The 19,396-nt window shown below is 42.5% G+C and overlaps 1 protein-coding gene across 3 annotated transcripts in view; it reads left to right on the top strand.

The window, feature by feature from the left end:
- The window catches only part of EFR3A (EFR3 homolog A), a 173,144-nt gene that overhangs the window by 88,857 nt on the left and 64,891 nt on the right, over nucleotides 1-19,396 (top strand). For all 3 annotated transcript variants that reach the window (XM_074943844.1, XM_074943845.1, XM_074943846.1), the window contains exon 9: nucleotides 5,041-5,178. In XM_074943844.1, the coding sequence (XP_074799945.1) occupies nucleotides 5,041-5,178 (138 nt within the window). The remainder of the gene's footprint in view (nucleotides 1-5,040; nucleotides 5,179-19,396) is intronic.

Here is a 19,396-nt window from a genome sequence, read left to right as displayed (position 1 = left end):
GTGTCATCCTCTTCATCATCCTTACCCCACTGCTGCCACTGAAGCTGCTGGTGCTACTGGACAGCTGATGTTGTTGCGACATCTGCTGGGTGGTGCAGCAGGCGAAGTCCAAATTCATCCAGCTTTAATTGCTGAAATGCAGCCCAGCCTGCCTCTGTATATTCACAGTTGCCAGCATAGTGGTGCAGCACGGAGCATTGTTGGGCCCACGCTGGCCAACAGAAATACGAAAATGGGGCTAACCCACCCAGAAAAGAAGCAGTGGGCAGAGAAAGCAGAAACCTAGGTTTCTTTTTTTTTTTTCTTTTAAGAATTTGAACCCTCCTGGTTTCTGCTATGCATCCCACAATGCAGCGAGAAAAATCCCAGAATGCATACTTCTTAGCAGCAAAACAAAGGACCATAGAATATCCTCCAAGAACTCCACATGCTTAGCGTGCACAATGATGCAAATTTAAAAAATGCACAGCCATCCTGTATGCATGCTATTAGTGTGATTTATGTACTGCAGGTTAAATAATGGCATCAATGAGGTTTATCACTCCCCCACCCCACCTCACCCCACATGTAGGCAAACTCAAAGACTTGCATATGCTGTGTCTTATAATTCTAAAAGTCACTTATTCTTTTTCTCTACTGCACTTATGCTTCATTACAGTTCTGTATTACAAGGGAGAAATGTACTATCTAATTGCTTGTATATGTAATATGTCCTTTTTCATAAGCCTGAAACATTCTTCCTACTCATGGTTTCTAGAATAAATGCTCAAAGTAGGGATTGGAAGAGGTCCTATGTAGTTTATTACAAGCTGAGCAGGCATTTACCATATACCCATTCATAACAGATTTTTTTGATAGCTGCAGTGGAAAAATGGCAAAGTTCTCTGCAGTGAAACATGGTCATGTACTCGGGGCTGGATTAACGCAGGGGCTTTAGGGGATGCAGCTCAGGACCTTGGATTATAAGGGTCTCCAAAATATATCACTTACAGAGTTGTTTTTTTCAGTTGGCAGCTTGAGAGACAGATCTGGGCCACAATGGTCTTCCATTTGCCTGAGCATCAGCTGTTCCTTCATGCCTTCTGGGAAGCAGCAGCCAACCAGACCTCTCTGGAAACAACAGAGTTCTTTTCCCCTTCCCTGAGGAGTCTAGCCTATTCTCACAGGAAGGGAGGGGGCACAAAGAGCCCTACAGCTCAGGGCAGGTCCATGCCCTTCACTCCCTCTCCTCCCTAACCCCCCCCCCCACCGACTTGTGTGAGCAGAAATGGTTCCTCTGCTCCTCTCCCTTCCCTCCCTGTAATACCTGTCTTAAGAAGGGAGAGGCTGGTGAAGAGAACCCCTGGAGCTGCCCTCTGCCTGGAAGAGGGGAGGGGGGGACCCTGCTGCATCCCTCCCCCACTCTGGGAGAGGGGGGTGAAGAATCCCGTAGGAGCAGAGGTGGGGCTGGGAACAACTTGGGGGGGGGGGAAAGGGAGGGGCTAGAGGGCAGAACTGCAGGGGAGCTGAGTTGATGGGAGCAGGGCAGATGCACTTCAGTTTGTTTTCCCTCTGTTTACTGTCATGCTATGTGTTTAATTTAGAAACTTTTCATGTGCATTTAAACACGTTGGAGCTAGACTGTGTTGCTACATTTTGACTTAATCAAGTACTGTATCAGATATTTATGCAACTTAAAGTGATCTGTAATTGATATACTTTCATTAATTAATTTGATTGGGTACTGTGCAGCACTCTTCCGAAAAAGACTCTGCAAGCAACTATCAGAAAATTTCAGGCAATAAGAAAAGAAAATTAGATGTCCGTTCATTTCTTATGAGTTTAACTTCTAATTTGAATTTTGTAGTTTTAATAGAATTTATATTAATAGCATGCTGTTTTAATAACATTACAGTATATTTGTGTAAATAATTGTTTGCAACATTTCAATGGAATATTGTTTACCGGCATGCTTAATTTTTTATGTTGAGATTAATAAATAGTCTGGCATCCCACTCTTGAAAAGTTGCAAGCCCTGGCTGGTGGCAGGCTCACTAGAGAGCAAACACCTGAAAAGCCCTTTGGCCCTAGAGAGTGCCCTTTAGCCCACCAACATTTGGACATTGCCTTATCTGGCCCACCAGAAAATGTAATTGAATATCACTGTTGTAGGTAATTAAGAAATTGAATTCATAGCATCACTATGTGTATTACTACCAGTTATGTGCCGAACTTAAAATAGTTTTGTTCATTTTAATTTTCATTCAGCTTTACAATTGGTATATCCCGTTTAAAAACTGGAACTGAAATAACCAATATAACTTAACAATAAAGTGGTTGGCATTGGGCATAGGTGGTGGTAAAACACAAACAGTATGTCTACGCAGCCCACAGCAATGAGCCTCCCAGCCTGAGTCAACGGGCTCGGGCTAGCTCTCTAAAAATACGCTATGTAGACAGTACTTTGAAGTTGTGACTCAGGCTCTGAACCTAGCTGCAATGTCAAAGCACATTCTACACTGCTATTTTTAGAGCACTAGCATAAGCCTCGCTAGCCTGAGTCTGTTGACCCAGGCCGGGAGGCTAGGTGCTTCAGGCTGTGCAGACTTACCCTCTAATAGCAAATCCAGTTTTCCTTCTTATTCTATTAGACAGGTGTCCTCCTGATCTCCTCTTTTGCACCCTAAAAATGTCTGGCAAGTGTCTAATTATTAACCATCTACTTAGTATTGTAGCTTCTAAAATATTGACCAGAGTAAAGGCACTTAGGTTTGACGATGTAAGTTTAGATCATAATGACCTTAAACCACAAAGCTTCTGTGAACATTGGAAAGCTGTAGAGCTGGGAAGTATGTTGTCATGTGACTACAATGACATTTCTTTTCAACATCTGACTTTTTGTGATACTCGTAGGCTACAGCTGTAAGCTACTGAAACTATTAAATGTGGCTTGCCTCTTTTGATTGACATTCTTTGTAAACAAAGTTAACACACAAGCATTGTGTTCCCGGAATTGAATATGCTTGCAGACTTTAAGGTCTGCAGGATATAGTTGTGATGTAGTTACGTGGGCAGCAATGTTCTAATTGGTTCCATCATTTATTTATTTTTTAACCTGGAAACCAACTATTACTGCGAAAGTATTGGAGTTTTCATTTCACACTCACCCACCTAATGATGATTAAGCAGCGGGCAAGTGAAGGAGATCATTAATCACTTTGTTCCTACCAAAGTTTTGCCCAAGTTGTTGCATAGATTTGGGGCTTTTAATTCATTTTGAAATATAATACATTAATACAAGTAAACCTTAGCTATGTTACCAAAAATATTTTATGCAACCTGAAACATCACATAACTTTTGCTTTAAATTCTTTTCGACTTGTCTTTTATATAGGTTTACAGTAGGTTTCTGTTTATCCAAAACCCTATTACCCGAATGTCTGCATTATCTGAATCCCTTCCTTGTCTCCCAGCATGAGGTACAAGCTCTCTATAGCATGTATCTCATGCTGGGGGATAATGTGGACATTCGGATAATAGAGGAAAGACCCTCCTGGCAGGACTGCAAGGGGGAGGATAAGCCCTCAACCGTGGGAGAGGCTGAATGGCTCCTGCAGCAGCACAAGGAGCCCTCTGCAGCCCTGGAGGGGAGTGAGTGGGGCCATGACAGGATTCTGCTCTTCCCTGCATGGACTGCAGCCTTACCTGCACCTTGTGCCTGCAGGGATCAAGTGTCCACCGACCCTGTGGCAGCACAGGGACCCCTCTGCTGCCCTGCAATCATGGGAGTGGCTGAGCAGGACAGAGCAGAGACCTCTAGTTAGGACTGCAAGGAGGAGGAGGAGCCCCCAGCCGTGGAGGAGGCCACCTGCTGCTGAATGGCTCCTGCCCTCTGAATAATCTGAATTCCAATTGAATAAAATCCATAAAAAGTCATTAAATAAAGTACTGTGTTTTATAATACTTTTTTCTGCTATACTTAGAGGGTTGTGTAAGACCAAGAATGGCTACATTTCTTTGGATATAGCTGAGTTCAGGGCCGATACAAATGCAGCTGGGGCTCCTTCAAAACTGTTTGACTTGTTCTTCTTTTACAAGACATAAGGTTCATTGCAGGAACTTTTTGTTCTATTTGCCCCAAAGTGCTCCTCTAATAAAAACTGCATGTGAAAGGCGAAGGCAATAGAGAGTGTATTCACCAATTATGTTTTTCTGAAGAGAATTACAGCAGGGGATAGAGATTCCTTCAGGTCATTAACCTCTATCCAGTTCCTTCAGATCAGGATGGAACCCTTCAGATAATGGAAGGATGGACAGAATTGTCTGAATTAAACCTAACCAAATTGTATAGCTACATAGCTAACTAGTGTGTTTGATCTTGGCAAATAGATTTTAGATTTAAAGCTGTCTAGGATAAAAGGGCAACCATTTGTTCACCAGGTTTCTCAGTCCATAGACAAATCTACAATACTAGATGTGATGGTGTTACTGGATAAGTAACATGTCAGAACTCAGTATTGGTAGCCATTGTTTTGCCTCCTATTGGTTACTGGTCCTATGACTAAATTATTTATTGAACACTTAGTTTGCTTGGGGGAGAAAAGATATGTAAAGACTGACATTGAGTCTCTGCTCCAGGTAGTTCACAACCTAGTACAGACACAGATAAAGTTGTTTACCCACCAAAATATACAGGGCTTGACCAGATGGACAGTGAGTGCACAGCAGGCTGTGATGTAAATCTACAGCACATTAACCTGCAGTGCACTAACTGGCTACGTGAAATGGGAGTAGATCAAAGCACGCTATACTTTTAGTGCGCAGTAGCAGCGTCCACATAGCTAGTTAGTGCCTGGCATTATAGTGCATTCTAGGTTTACATCCCAGCCTGTCTGTCTTGGAACAATTTGGATGAGGTATCTTGCAGAGGTCATTGTTGAGTGGCTTTGCATAGGTCAAGCACTTGAATACTAGATGGATGAGAGCCATAAAAGTACCTAGGGATAGGTGTATGAGTAACAAGTAAAAATAACTCCAGTGCAACTTTTTTCTTTGTTTTAGTCGAACTGGCCCACCTTCATCCCCTACAGGAGGAGAGAAAGAGGAGAACCCTGCTGTGCTGGCTGAGAATTGTTTTCGAGAACTGTTGGGCCGAGCAACCTATGGGAATATGAACAATGCTGTCAGACCAGTTTTTGCGTGAGTAGAAAACAAATGTCAAAATAACTGGTTTCAGAGTAACAGCCGTGTTAGTCTGTATTCGTAAAAAGAAAAAAGAAAAGGAGTACTTGTGGCACCTTAGAGACTAACCAGTTTATTTGAGCATGAGCTTTCGTGAGCTACAGCTCACTTCATCGGATGCATAGCAGTGAGCTGTAGCTCACGAAAGCTCATGCTCAAATAAACTGGTTAGTCTCTAAGGTGCCACAAGTACTCCTTTTCTTTTGTCAAAATAACTGTTCATCCTAAAAGTTGGAAGTGTGTCTAATATTTCAATAAAAAAGATTAACAGTTTTTATACTTGAAGTACTGCATTCTAATCTTTTTTCCCTGCCCATCACTCTGATCACGTCACTTTGAATCCTTTCACTGGCTCCTCCTGTTTCATCCCATAAAACTCTATCCCATAACATTCCTTCTTGTCCCCTTTTTCAAGGCCCTTCAAAAATCTACCTGTCCCAGCTAGATGCCAGCCTTGTCTGCCCATCTGTTAGCTTCCTCCATGCAGCCCCTGTATTACAATGCCCTGGATGGGTTGTTGCCAGTGGAGGCTGAGCTTGGGTTTACAGTTTTAATTCAGCAGTCTTCCTCTACTGCCTGAGCTAAAAGACCCAACTCTATTAGCTCATAGACCGTAGCCAACTCATAAACTGCTGTGGTCCAGCCTCCAGGAGGAGACAGAGCCACATTCATTCCAGTAAGCATGAGTTACACATGGAACACCCCTCTGAATTAATACATATGGCTACTACTTAACCCTTCTTCAAGACACACCTCTGCTTGTGATACCTACAGGAAATCAACCATCTGATGATGGTTTTGTTGTGCATCAGTCAGGGAAAGCTAATTATATTAAAGTGTATTTGGTACCTTCAGTGATGTTTGACTTGTGCACAGAATGAACTGATGTGAACTGTTCTCCCTATCATCTTTTCCTGCCTTCTGATTTTCACTCGTGTTGTTTCTGTCTCAGATTAAATTATAAGCTCATTGGGTCCAGAATTGACTCTTTTGCTGTGTGTTTGCATAGCATCTAGCACAGAGGGGCCTGATACTGATTTGAGCCTCTAAGTTAGCACTAATAGAAAAAATGTCCTTCTTGCAGCTAATCTATTAAAGTAATATTTGATTGTTTTTATGACCACTTATGTGAAGTTCATGCATTATAAATGCAGAGTATGCCTACTTTCAAACACATTTGTGAATTGTTAGTTGTCCATAATGCATTTTAACCAAAGTTCAGAGGTTACATACTGAAATGGAAGGGTGTTCACCAACATTTTGGTAAGTAAATAGCTGAATAGCAAAAGTGAATGAATTGTAGAAACTGGCATTTATATTCCAATAATGATTTCACAGTGATATACATTACTGAAAGCAATTTATACCACATGGAAAGACCTTGTAGGAAATTGGAGCAGTTACTGTTTTTGCTGCTCCATTTTCTAACATTAATATTCATACTGAAGAAGCTAAATCTGAAGAGATAGATGGTTTGTGTTTCCCCTTTGAAATAGCACCAGTTCTACCTTCAGTTAGTTAAGTGAAACAATTCCCAGTGACTGCAGTAGAAGTTGCAGTGGGTTACTGGGCCTACTTCTGCATTCAAGGACAAGTCTGCACAGTAACCAACAATCTTCATTTGACCAGAAGTGCTCCAAATTTTGCAAATCCATCCCTGGTGAATCAGTCCCAGTCAGTGTGCCAGGCCATGCAGCCTACAGCCTGAGGGGCCAACTACTGCACTGTTGTTCTCCTGCAACTGCAGAGCTCAGTGAAGAATAGCCATTAGGCCAGCTAGTGTCTGATGCCTCTTGCTTTACTACTCCTCTGAGTTAAGCCCACTGAAGTCTCTGTGAGGAAGCAGTATAACAGCCACCCTCTTCCTGCATTCTAAGTTTCTCTGGGATGAAGGAAAGAGGAATTATTTTAGTGGATGGGTTCAGAAATTGTGGAGAGCTGGGCCTGAGAGGATATAAGGAATGAACATGGGGCAGGGAACTTGTTGGGGAAGAGAGCTGCCTTTGATAGAAGACAGAAGGTACACTTCTAAAAATTACCAGCTCTTCACCAGTGCATCCACAGTCGACTCCACCTTGGTGTATCTCTCCAAGGCCTTGGGAATTTGTCTGTCAGGTATTGAGAGATCCCTCACCATATGCAGACCGGGAAGGAAGCTGGAGTGTCTTCAGCTGGACAGCCTTGGGGCTCATCTTCACTCCAAGTGACCAGCATTCTAAGGCAAAAGGACAGTAAGGGTGCTACATTCTGCTCTGCTAGTCAGGCATGGTCTGATTGCCTTGGAAGAGGATGGCAAGTTCCTGAAGGCAAGGAGAGCTTTGTGCACACAAAACTTCAACTTGAGGATAGTGAAGTCCAACCCCTGTCTGCCATGTCCACCACAGGCCAGGTGATTATTTTTTTTTCTGAATTAAAGGAGCCTCCTCCTCCAACTATTCATGTTGTCAGCCAGGGTACAGTAACTCCTCACTTAACGTCATTCCAGTTAATGGTGTTTTGTTGTTACATTGCTGATCTATTAGGGAACATGCTTGTTTAAAGTTGCGCAATGCTCCCTTATAACGTTGTTTGGCAGCCGCCTGCTTTGTCCACTGCTTGCAGAAAGAGCAGCCCGTTGGAGCTAGATGGTGGGGGCTTGGAACCAAGGTGGGCTAGCAGCCCCCCATCAGCTCCCCAAAGTTCTCTGTTCAGCAGCTGCCCAGCAGGCTATCAATTGCTGGGCAGTTCAGCTGTCCCTCCCCGCACTGCCCTGTGCTGCTCCTGCCCTCTCCCGGGAGCAGCTCCGAGGCAACCTCGTGCTTGCTGTGCAGGGGAGAAGAGGGATGCTGATGTCAGGGTTTCCCCTCCCCCCCCTCCTGTACCCCATCTTCACAGAGCAGGGGGGACATGATAGGGGCTGAGGATGGAGGGAGCTTGCTGGCAGCAGCTGCTGTTGCAACTTGCTGATCTACTTAAAAAGGCAGTGTACTTAGACTGGGGTCAGCATACTTAAAGGGGCAATGCGCGTCCGTGTCTCTCTCCCTCCCTCCCACTCTCACACACTCTGTCTCACACACACATGCACACCACCTCTCCAGCACTTTGGAAAGTAGAGGGAGTGGTGCGCTCCAGTGAGATAGTGTGGGTTAATCATCAGTGTTCAGTTTCCTCAGGGAATCTTGGCGGCCACTGCCATGCGTCTGTTGTGTCTCCTCCCTCCATTCATGCTGCCTTGTAGAGTGTGTTGTTAATGTAGCCTCAATGTGTTGACCCTCGAGGGCTCAGGCAAGTGCTAGTTCATCGTTTAGCAGCAAGGCATTCCCTGGGAAATATCCCACCCTCTGACTCCTCCACCTCAATCAGGCTTCACAATCACCATTGCTGTGTTCAGTATTAAATTGTTTAAAACTTATACTGTGTGTGTATTAAAAAAAAATTGTCTTGTCTGGCGAAAAAAATTTCCCTGGAACCTAACCCCCCCCCCCATTTACATTAATTCTTATGGGGAAATTGGATTCGCTTAACATAGTTCTGCTTAAAGTAACATTTTTCAGGAACATAAATGCAATGTTAAGCAAGGAGTTACTGTAATTACAACCTTCTACAGATCTGCTAAGCACATTCCTTTCCTGAGGAAAGGGGTGAAGAAACTCCTACAGGTTAGTCATAGCTTGTGGTCACCATTCTCTGCATTCCATTGCAACAGCAGAGCCAGCATAAATAGATCCTTTATAAATAATTGACATGTGAGTAGAAGCATGCAAGTGCTGCAAAGATTGTGTACCCCTGAAGACCATGAGAATCTGGAACTGAAATTGCAAGAAACTGTTTCTAAACAAAAGTTAGGTGACCAGACGCTTTCATTGTGCAAGTGACGAGAACTGGTAAAAGAAAATAACAAAAGCAGTAAAAAGTAAATTAGGCTTTCATTTCCAGTCTGAAAATCTGAGGTGATGGCTGTAACACAGATGGGGAAATAAGATTTTCTTTTTCTTGACAGGTTTCAGAGTAGCAGCCGTGTTAGTCTGTATCCGCAAAAAGAAAAGGAGGACTTGTGGCACCTTAGAGACTAACCAATCTTTTTGAGCAGAAGCTTTCATGAGCTACAGCTCACTTCATTGGATGCATCAGTGGAAAATACAGTGGGGCGATTTATATACACAGATAACATGAAACAATGGGTATTAACATACACACTGAAAGGAGAGTGATCAGGTAAGGTAAGCTATTACCAGCAGGAGAGCCGGGGGTGGGGGGGGGGGAGGGAGAGGGAACCTTTTGTGGTGATGATCAAGGTGGGCCATTTCCACCAGTTGACAAGAACATCTGAGGAACAGTGGGGGGGAAATAGTTTTACCTTGTGTAATGACACATCCACTCCCAGTCTCTATTCAAGCCTAAGTTAATTGTATCCAGTATCCTCAGGAAAGGAATGTGCTTAGCAGATCTGTAGAAGTTTGTAATTACAGTAACTCCTTGCTTAACATTTGCATTTATGTTCCTGAAAAATGTTACTTTAAGCAGAACGATGTTAAGCGAATCCAATTTCCCCATAAGAATTAATGTAAATGGGGAGTCTGTTTGTGAAGTTTTTTTGTTGAAGAATTGCCATTTTAGGTCTGTAATCGAGTGACCAGAGAGATTGAAGTGTTCTCCGACTGGTTTTTGAGTGTTATGATTCTTGACGTCTGATTTGTGTCCATTTATTCTTTTACGTAGAGACTGTCCAGTTTGGCCAATGTACATGGCAGAGGGGCATTGCTGGCACGTGATGGCATATATCACATTGGTAGATGCGCAGGTGAACAGCCTCTGATAGTGTGGCTGATGTGATTAGGCCCTATGGTGATGTCCCCCGAATAGATATGTGGACACAGTTGGCAACAGGCTTTGTTGCAAGGATAGGTTCCTGAGTTAGTGGTTCTGTTGTGTGGTGTGTGGTTGCTGGTGAGTATTTGCTTCAGGTTGGGGGGGCTGTCTGTAAGCAAGGACTGGCCTGTCTCCCAAGATCTGTGAGAGTGATGGGTCGTCCTTCAGGATAGGTTGTAGATCCTTGATGATGCGTTGGAGAAGTTTTAGTTGGGGGCTGAAGGTGATGGCTAGTGGCGTTCTGTTATTATCTTTGTTGGGCCTGTCCTGTAGTAGGTAACTTCTGGGTACTCTTCTGGCTCTGTCAGTCTGTTTCTTCACTTCAGCAGGTGGGCGTTGTAGTTGTAGGAATGCTTGATAGAGATCTTGTAGGTGTTTGTCTGAGGGGTTAGAGCAAATGCGGTTGTATCTTAGAGCTTGGCTGTAGACAATGGATTGTGTGGTGTGGTCTGGATGAAAGCTGGAGGCATGTAGGTAGGCACAGCGGTCAGTAGGTTTCCAGTATAGGGTGGTGGTTATGTGCCCATCGCTTATTAGCATCGTAGTGTCCAGGAAGTGGATCTCTTGTGTGAACTGGTCCAGGCTGAGGTTGATGGTGGGATGGAAATAGTTGAAATCATAGTGGAATTCCTCAAGGGCTTTTCCATGGGTCCAGATGATGATGATGTCATCAGTGTAGCGCAAGTACAGTAGGGGCATATGGGGATGAGAGCTGAGGAAGCATTGTTCTAAGTCAGCCATTGGCTGAACTCTGTGACTTTGTCCTCACCCATAAATATTTCACATTTGGGGACAATGTATACCTTTGTATACCTTCAAATCTGCGGCACTGCCATGGGTACCCGCATGGCCCCACAGTATGCCAACATTTTTATGGCTGACTTAGAACAAACCACCCTCCCTCCCCATCCCCCCTGCGCGCTGTTCCTCAGATGTTCTTGTCAACTGCTGGAAATGGCCCATCTTGATTATCACTACAAAAGGTTTTTTCCCCCCCGCTCTCCTGCTGGTAATAGCTCACCTTACCTGATCGCTCTGGTTACAGTGTGTATTGTAACACCCATTGTTTCATGTTCTCTGTGTATATAAATCTCCCCACTGTATTTTCCACTGAATGCATCCGATGAAGTGAGCTGTAGCTCACGAAAGCTTATGCTCAAATAAATTTGTTAGTCTCTAAGGTGCCACAAGTCCTCCTTTTTCTTTTTTCTTGACAGTGTCCATTTATAAGAGAGCATATTTGCATCTCTGGCAAAGCTCTCTGGAGAGGAAAGATGATCCAGTAGTTAATGCATTAACCTTAGAGACCTAGATTCAATTCCCTGCTCTGCCACAGACTTCCTATATGACCTTGAGCAAGTCTCTCTGACCATCTGTAAAATGGAGATAATAGTACTTCACAGAGGTGTTGTGGCGATGAGTACATTAAAATATTGTGAGGCTGTCAGTACAGTAACAGGGCTGGCCACATTAGTGCCTGAGACAGATAAGATCTAATTTCAACCTAGTGATGTTGGTCAGGATTGACTTTAAAATCTCCTTGCGTTTTTGGTGGCTTTTAATGCTCATTCAGTGTCAATATGACTATTAATATATGCCTTGTCTCAAATTCTCACTTTTAATTTTGGTGAAATCTGACTGCTCCATCAGGCAAAAATTACTAGTTTGTGAAAGTTGAAAAGATTTATAGTAATATGCACACATTGGGGTGTTTTTGTTTTTTTGTTTGTTTTGTTATTAACATTCTCAGACGGTTTAGAATCTCATATAGTTATAGTACAAATATGCAGTCTTGAATAGCTGAGATGTCTCCAAGGGGAAAGGAAGGCTATTCACTGTAAATTGAGTTTTCAGAATATAATACCCCTACAGACTTGAATTTTGCCACAGCATCATCTATATAAAGTTTTTGGTATAATAGAGAAGGATTGGTTGTCCTTCCAACAAATGTGATTCAGGAGACTGCTTTCTGAATGGTTCTTGAATTGCACCATTAAGGCTTATACTCCCAAGAATGTGTCTCTGCTTATGCAGTGTAGTCTGATAACATTCCTGTAGAGTAGCTAGAGAGTTATTGGCCTCTAATTTCTTGGTGCTTAGAAATACTTGTAGACTGATACCTTATGCTCTCAGCTCACTTCTGTCATTTAATCAAGCTATAAATGTATTTTCCTTTTAATACTCTTCAGTAGTTATGCCTTCAAATTGTGTTCATTTTAGTCTCTCGTCTCTGAATTTCTTTGTTTATTTGATTTGAGATGAAAAATGCTATATGCCTAAATACAACATAGGAAATAACTGGCTAGGCAGTAGTACTGCAGGAAAGGATCTGGGGGTTATAGTGGATGACAAATTAAATATGAATCAACAGTGTGATGCAGTTGCAAAAAGTCTAATGCTATTCTGGGGTATATTATCAAGTGTCATGGGTAATATGTGGAGGCAATTCTTCTGCTTAGCACTGGTGAGGCCTCAGGTGGAGTATTGTGTCCTGTTCTGGGCACCACGCTGCAAGAAATATGTGAAGAAACTGGATAGAGTTCAGAAGAGAGCAACAAAAAGGACTAAAGGTTTAGAAAACCTGACCTATGAAGAAAGGTTAAAAAAACTGCCATGTTTAGTCTTGAGAAAAGAAGACTGGGGTGGGGGAGGGTGCAGACCTGATATGTCTTCAAATATAAGAACATAAGAACGGCCATACTGGGGCAGACCATAGGTCCATCTAGCCCAGTATCCTGTCTTCCAACAGTGATCAATGCCAGGTGCCCCACAGGGAATGAACAGAACAAGTAATCATCAAGTGATCTATCCCCTGTTGCCCATTCCCAGCTTCTGGCAAACAGAGGCTGGGGACACCATCCCTGCCCATCCTGGCTGATAACCATTGATAGACCTATCCTCCATGAATTTATCTAGTTCTTTCTTGAACCCTGTTATAGTGGTGCCCTTTACAACATCCTCTGGCAAAGAGTTCTACAGGTTGACTCTGCGTTGTGTGAAGAAATGCTTCCTTTTGTTGGTTTTAAACCGGCTGCCTATTTAATTTGGTGACCCCTAGGTCTTGTGTTATGAGAAGGAGTAAATAACACTTCCTTATTTACTTTCTCCACACTAGTCATGATTTTATAGACCTCTATCATATCCCCTCTTAGTTGTCTTTTCCAAGCTGAAGAGTCCCAATCTTCTTAATCTCTCCTCATATGCAAGCTGTTCTGGACCTTCTACAATTCCAATATATCTTTTTCTGAGATGGGTTAACCACATCTGCATGCAGTATTCAAGATGTGGGTGTACCATCGATTAATATAGAGGCAATATATTTTCTGTCCTATCTATCCCTTTCTTAATGATTCCCAACATTCTGTTTGCTTTTTTGACTGCCGCTGCACATTGAATGGAAGTTTTCAGCGAACTATCCACAGAGACTCCAAGACCTCTTTCTTGAGTGGTAACAGATAATTTAGACCCCATCATTTTATATGGATAGCTGGGATTATATTTTTCAATGTGCATTACTTTGCGTTTATCAGCACTGAATTTTATCTGCCATTTTGTTGCCTAGTCACCCAGTTTCGTGAGATCCCTTTGTAGCTATTCACAGTCTGCTTTGAACTTAACTATCTTGAGTAGTTTTGTTTCATCTGCAAATTTTGCCACCTCACTGTTTAGCCCTTTTCCCAGATCATTCTCAATATATTTATAAAGTACTGGTCCCAGTACAGACCCCTGGGAGACACCAGTATTTACCTCTCTCCATTCTGAAAACTGGCCATTTACTCCTACCCTTTGTTTCCTATCTTTTAACCAGTTATCAGTCCAAGAGAGGACCTTCCCTCTTATCCCATGACAGCTTACTTTACTTAAGAGCCTTTGGTGAGGGACCTTGTCAAAGGCTTTCTGAAAATCTAAGTACACTATATCCAGTGGATTTCCCCTTGTCCACATGCTTGTTGACCTCCTCAAAGAATTCTAGTAGATTGGTGAGGCACGATTTCCCTTTACAAAAACCATATTGACTCTTACCCAACAAGTTACGTTCATTTATGTGTCTGACAATTCTGTTCTTTACTATAGTTTCAACCAGTTTGCCTGGTACTGAAGTCAGGCTTACTGGTCTGTAATTGCAGGGCTCACCCCTGGATCCCTTTTTAAAAATTGGTGTCACATTAGCTATCCAGTCATTTTAGTACAGAAGCTGATTTAAATGATAGGCTACAAACCACAGTTAGTAGTTGTGCAGTTTCACATTTGAGTTCCTTCCGAACTCTTTGGTGAATACCTAAGTTCCCTCTAAGCTGCGTGGCTGCACAGCAGGCTACTAAGGGCCACACAGGCGAGCAGCCACAGGGATCTGGACTGGAGAGGAAAGAGGTAGGGGGCCTGCCGGGCCACTGCCGGGGAGAGGCCCCTCTCCCCCAGCCCTGATGCCAGAGCTGCCGCTGCGAGAGAGGGCTGAGGGGAGTCCTCTCTCCCCGCTGCAGCCCCAGGACATCTTGCAGCCATCACTCACACTCTCACTCACACACACACCCAACCCTTTGCCTGGAGCCCTGATCCCCTCTCGCACCCCAAACACCTTATCCCCAGCCCCACACCAGAACCTGCATCCCCAAACGGAGCCCTGAGCCCCCTCCCACATTCCAAACTCCTCGGCTCCACCCCTGCCACTCATCACCTTGGTGGACATGACAAAATTCATTCCTCACATAGATGTAAAAAATTAGAGGCAACATTGGGAATACCATCTGGTTCTGGTGACTTATTACTGTTTAATTTATCAATTTGTTCCAAAACATCCTCTAATGACACCTCAATCTGGGACAATTCCGTAGATTTGTCATCTAAAAAGAATGGCTCAGGTTTGGGAATCTCCTTCACATCCTCAGCTATGAAGACAGAAGCAAAGAATTAATTTAGTTTCTCTGCAATGGCCTTATCCTTGAGTGTTCCTTTAGCATCTCGATCGTCCAGTGGGCTCACTGGTTGTTTAGCAGCTTTCTGCTTCTTATGTACTTAAAAAAAAATTTGGCTGTTACTTTTTGAGTTTTTGGCTAGTTGTTCAAATTCTTTTTTGGCCTTCCTAATTATATTTTTATACTTCATTTGCCAGAGTTTATGCTCCTTTCTATTTTCCTTACTAGAATTTAGCTTCCACTTTTTAAAGGATGCGTTTTTGCCTCTCACTGCTGCTTTTACTTGTGTAGCTACGGTGGCACTTTTTTTGTTCTCTTACTATGTTTTAAAATTTGGAGTATACATTTAAGTTGAGCCTCTATTTTGGTGTCTTTAAATAGTTTCCATGTAGCTTGCAGGGATTTCACTTTTGGCACTGTACCTTTTAATTTCTGTTTAACTATCTTCCTCTCTTTTGTGTAGTCCTCCTTTCTGAAATTAAATGCCACAGTGTTGGGCTGCTGTGATGTTGTCCCCACCACAGAGATGTTAAATTTAATTATATTATGGTCACTGATACCAAGCGATCCAGCTATATTCACCTCTTGGACCTGGTCCTGTGCTCCACTTAGGACTAAATCAAGAATTGCCTCTCCTATTGTGGGTTCCAGGACTAGCTGCTCCAAGAAGCAGTCAGTTAAGGTGTCAAGAAAATTTATCTCTGCATCACATCCTGAGGTGACATGTACCCAGTCAGTATGGGGATAGTTGAAATCCCTCTTTATTATTCAGTTTTTTATTTTTATAGCCTCTCTAATCTCCCTGAGCAGTTTGCAGTCACTATCACCATCCTGGTCAGGTGGTCGGTAGTATATCCTTACTGCTATATTCTTGTTATTCGAGCATGGAATTATTATCCATAGAGATTCTATGGCACAGTTTGGTTCATTTAAGATTTTTACTTCATTTGATTCTATGCTTTTTCACATATAGTGCCACTGCCGCACCAGCACGACCTGTTCTGTCCTTCTGATATGTTAAGGGCTGTTATGAAGAGGACATGGAGAACAATTAATTACTGTCCATGGAACACAGAACAAGAAGTTAATTGTCTTATTTTACAGCAAGGGAGATTTAGGTTAGTTATTAGGAAACCCTTTTTAACAAGGATAGTTAATTACTGGATAGGTTACCAAGAGAGGCTGTGCAATCCCCATCACTGGAGTTATTAGAAACTGGTTACACAAACATCTGTCAGGGATGGTCTAGGTGTGCTTGGTATTGCTTCAGTGCAGGGGGCTGGACCAGATGACCTGTCAAGGTCCCTTCCACCCTATATTTCTGTGCTTCTATGTTTAAACACTAAGTAGTGATTGTAGGGAAGTACCAAAAAATACCAGCATATACAATACACTAGATGTACTTTTCAGTCTGACTTATACAGAGATACTGCAGTGTTCTTAGTCCTGATGTGTTTTCTGTACTGCTCAGTCATGTGGTGCCATAATATTTTGTAAGCTCCTATCCCATTTGCAGTCATCTTCCAAATTACTGATTCCTCTAACTAAAACTGGTTATTTGCATTCTAATACCATGTTTTCAACATTCCCATCTTTGAGGCTGAAACTTTCCATGCTTAGTCTCTGCTGATTACTAGAACTATTCTTGTTGAAAAGTTCTGTTTTATGAAAATTTTGGCACATGGAAAACTAACTTTCAGCCCTATTACCAATTTTTAAGTGATTACATATAAATATAGAAATAATTTGCAGACACGAATTGACAATCTATGTTATGGATTTTATTTTCATATTCACACTGAATCTTTCAGTGTATGAAGGGGCAAATTATAATCTTGTTTTCCAGTAAGACAAATGTTAAAGAATAATTTTGTTTCATTTTGTTTATAGATTAGTTGTGTACTAACTGGCAGCAAGCAACATTTCATATCTGTTGAATATAATGTACATTTATGTGGAAAAAACAGATTTTTTTTTAAAGTAGTGCCCCTTCACCCTATAAGCATTACAGAAGAAGCTTATTGGTCACCATGAATTTTAAAGCAAATGCTGTATTTTACGAGCATATTTATTTACCTACCAAAAAATACTGAATCTGATGGAAATAAAACAAATGATCATTTACAGTTTGACACCAATGACATACCATGCCTGTTAAGGCTAAAGTTTCAGAGAACTGGAGATTCTCTGCAAATAACATACTGACTTAATTTTCATAGTTGATAACTATGCCTTGCTTCATTTACATAAATGACAGCAAATGTCCCCATTACCAGACTTAAGATTGACAAGATTGTAGCACAGAACGTAGGAATTGCTGTGCCTCTGGCATCTCTGCTCCTTGTTCCAGACTTCGTGAAGGGGTGTGGTCTGGTTGCCAGGACTGTGCTTGCTCTGGGAGGGGAGGGGGAATCTGGCTGTTTTCTTCTATCAGCTTTTCTGATTGGGCTGCTAGCACCTAGCTGATTAGCTAAATCTGGCAGCTCCTTGCTCTCTGTAATATGGCTGCTGGTTCTCTTGCTGCTGCTCCTTAGTTGCACACAAGTTCCTGTGATCAGGGAGAGATGGCTAGAGCACTACTCATTTTGATCTAGCCATAGCTCCAAGCCTGTGGTCATGGTTGAGGGGGATTTTTTGTGAGGGGAGTGATGACTAATGCTCTAGGCCAGGGGTTCTCAAACTGGGGGTCATGAGGTTATTATGTGGGCAGTTGCGAGCTGTCAGCCTCCACCCCAAACCGTGCTTTGCCTCCAGCATTTATAATAGTGCTAAATATAAACAAGTGTTTTTACTTTGGGGGGGAGGGTCACACTCATAGGATTGCTGAGTGAAAGGGGTCACCAGTACAAAAGTTTGGGAACCACTGCTCTAGGCTATGTCTCTGTGGTTAGAATCCTTCAAAGACTCTAACCAAAGCTATCCTACGTAGAGTGGCAAAGCAATAGTTTCATATTAGTGTGTTTCTTCAGCTTTAAGCTTCTGGGTAGTGTTTCCCCAGGATCATCCCTTTTTTGAGGTAACTGGCTTGCGAAATCTGTAAGGGTGCTCAGTGTACACTTCCTGCTGTCCAGTTTTATGGGGTCAGGATCATCTTGGATGTCTGTGTTTTTTGCACTTCAGAGGTAGCACTAATACTCCTGGGTAAGGGTAGTTTTGAAAGCAACTAAAGACGCAGTTTCTTCTCTCAAACAGGAGATTTAACAGGCCTGAATATCTATTGTATTTTCATCCGCTTGTAAATATAGTAGGTGAGAAATCATATTTGTCTTTGCTACTTCGTAGGCTTAGCTTGACATGGATAATTGGACATGTATGAGGCCTCATTTCTTGGAGCCAGGATTAGGGAGGTTAAATGGATCAGGAGGCTGGAAACAGAATGTCTGTACTAGCTAAGATAAGGGAAACACTCAGGAAACCATTTACAATGGACAACATAACAAAGGATAAGATAAGCCTGGAACATAAGATGAGGTAAAGAGTAAGTTATGTATGAACAATGCGTGCTGTACAGGGATTGGTTCCTATAAAGTGATCAGGCCAGTCTCAAAATGTGTGATGCAATGTATAGTAAATGTAGTGTAATGAGTAAATGTATATAAAGGGAAAAGGGGTGCTGTGTAACTTTGGCTGTGTGGTATGCCCTGTACCCACTTGAGCTTGAGCCTTGATTAGGCTCAACTGCAGTTTGATTATATGCCAATAAAGATGAGTGATAGTTTGGAGTTGCACTGAATTCTTGGGAACTGGATGGATAAGGTCTCAGAAGCCACCCAGCATACTGCCGAGTGGGTAAGGTCCAAGAGGCTACCCCAACACTTAAAATTTTCATTTTTGTCTGTGGAGGGTGGGGGAAAAGCATTTTAAAAGGCATATGTGCTGTACGAGGATCCAGGGTGGAGTTTTTGGTTTTTTAAACTCTTATGCACATTGCAGCCTTTTACAGTGGTTGTTTTACCAAGTTCACTTCAGAAATTTGTCAGCATGGTACTGTCCTATTAGTGACAAGAGTAGGGTTGTAATCCATTTTTTTCTTATTTTAGGTCAGGTCATCTTACTGTCCCTTATCAGTACTTTTCCTGGATTGTTTTTGATGATAGTACTTGTGGGATTTTCTTTTACTACCCTCTTGTGCTGTACTTTCATTTTCCTCTTCCTCTCCAGTTGTCTGAAACTTTTAAGTACTTCCTTTCCACTTTTCACTGCTTTCCTTTTCAGTTTGTTGCTCTCATCTGTTCCCTTCCTGTTGGCCACTGTCCCCCATGGCATATCTAGTATTAGATGGAACCAGTACTGCAAAGGTTTAACTCTAGACCAGTGGTCACCAACAAGTCAATCGCGATCGACTAGTTGATCCTGCAGCCTCTGCCAGTCAATCATGATCTCTGGCTTTTAAAAGTTCGGCGGTGCAGCAGGGC

Source organism: Natator depressus, chromosome 2 (genome assembly GCF_965152275.1).
Source record: "Natator depressus isolate rNatDep1 chromosome 2, rNatDep2.hap1, whole genome shotgun sequence".
NCBI classification, from domain to species: domain Eukaryota; kingdom Metazoa; phylum Chordata; order Testudines; family Cheloniidae; genus Natator; species Natator depressus.
The sequence above is the reverse complement of the archived record's forward strand: the minus strand, read 5'-3'. Positions and strand labels throughout refer to the sequence as shown.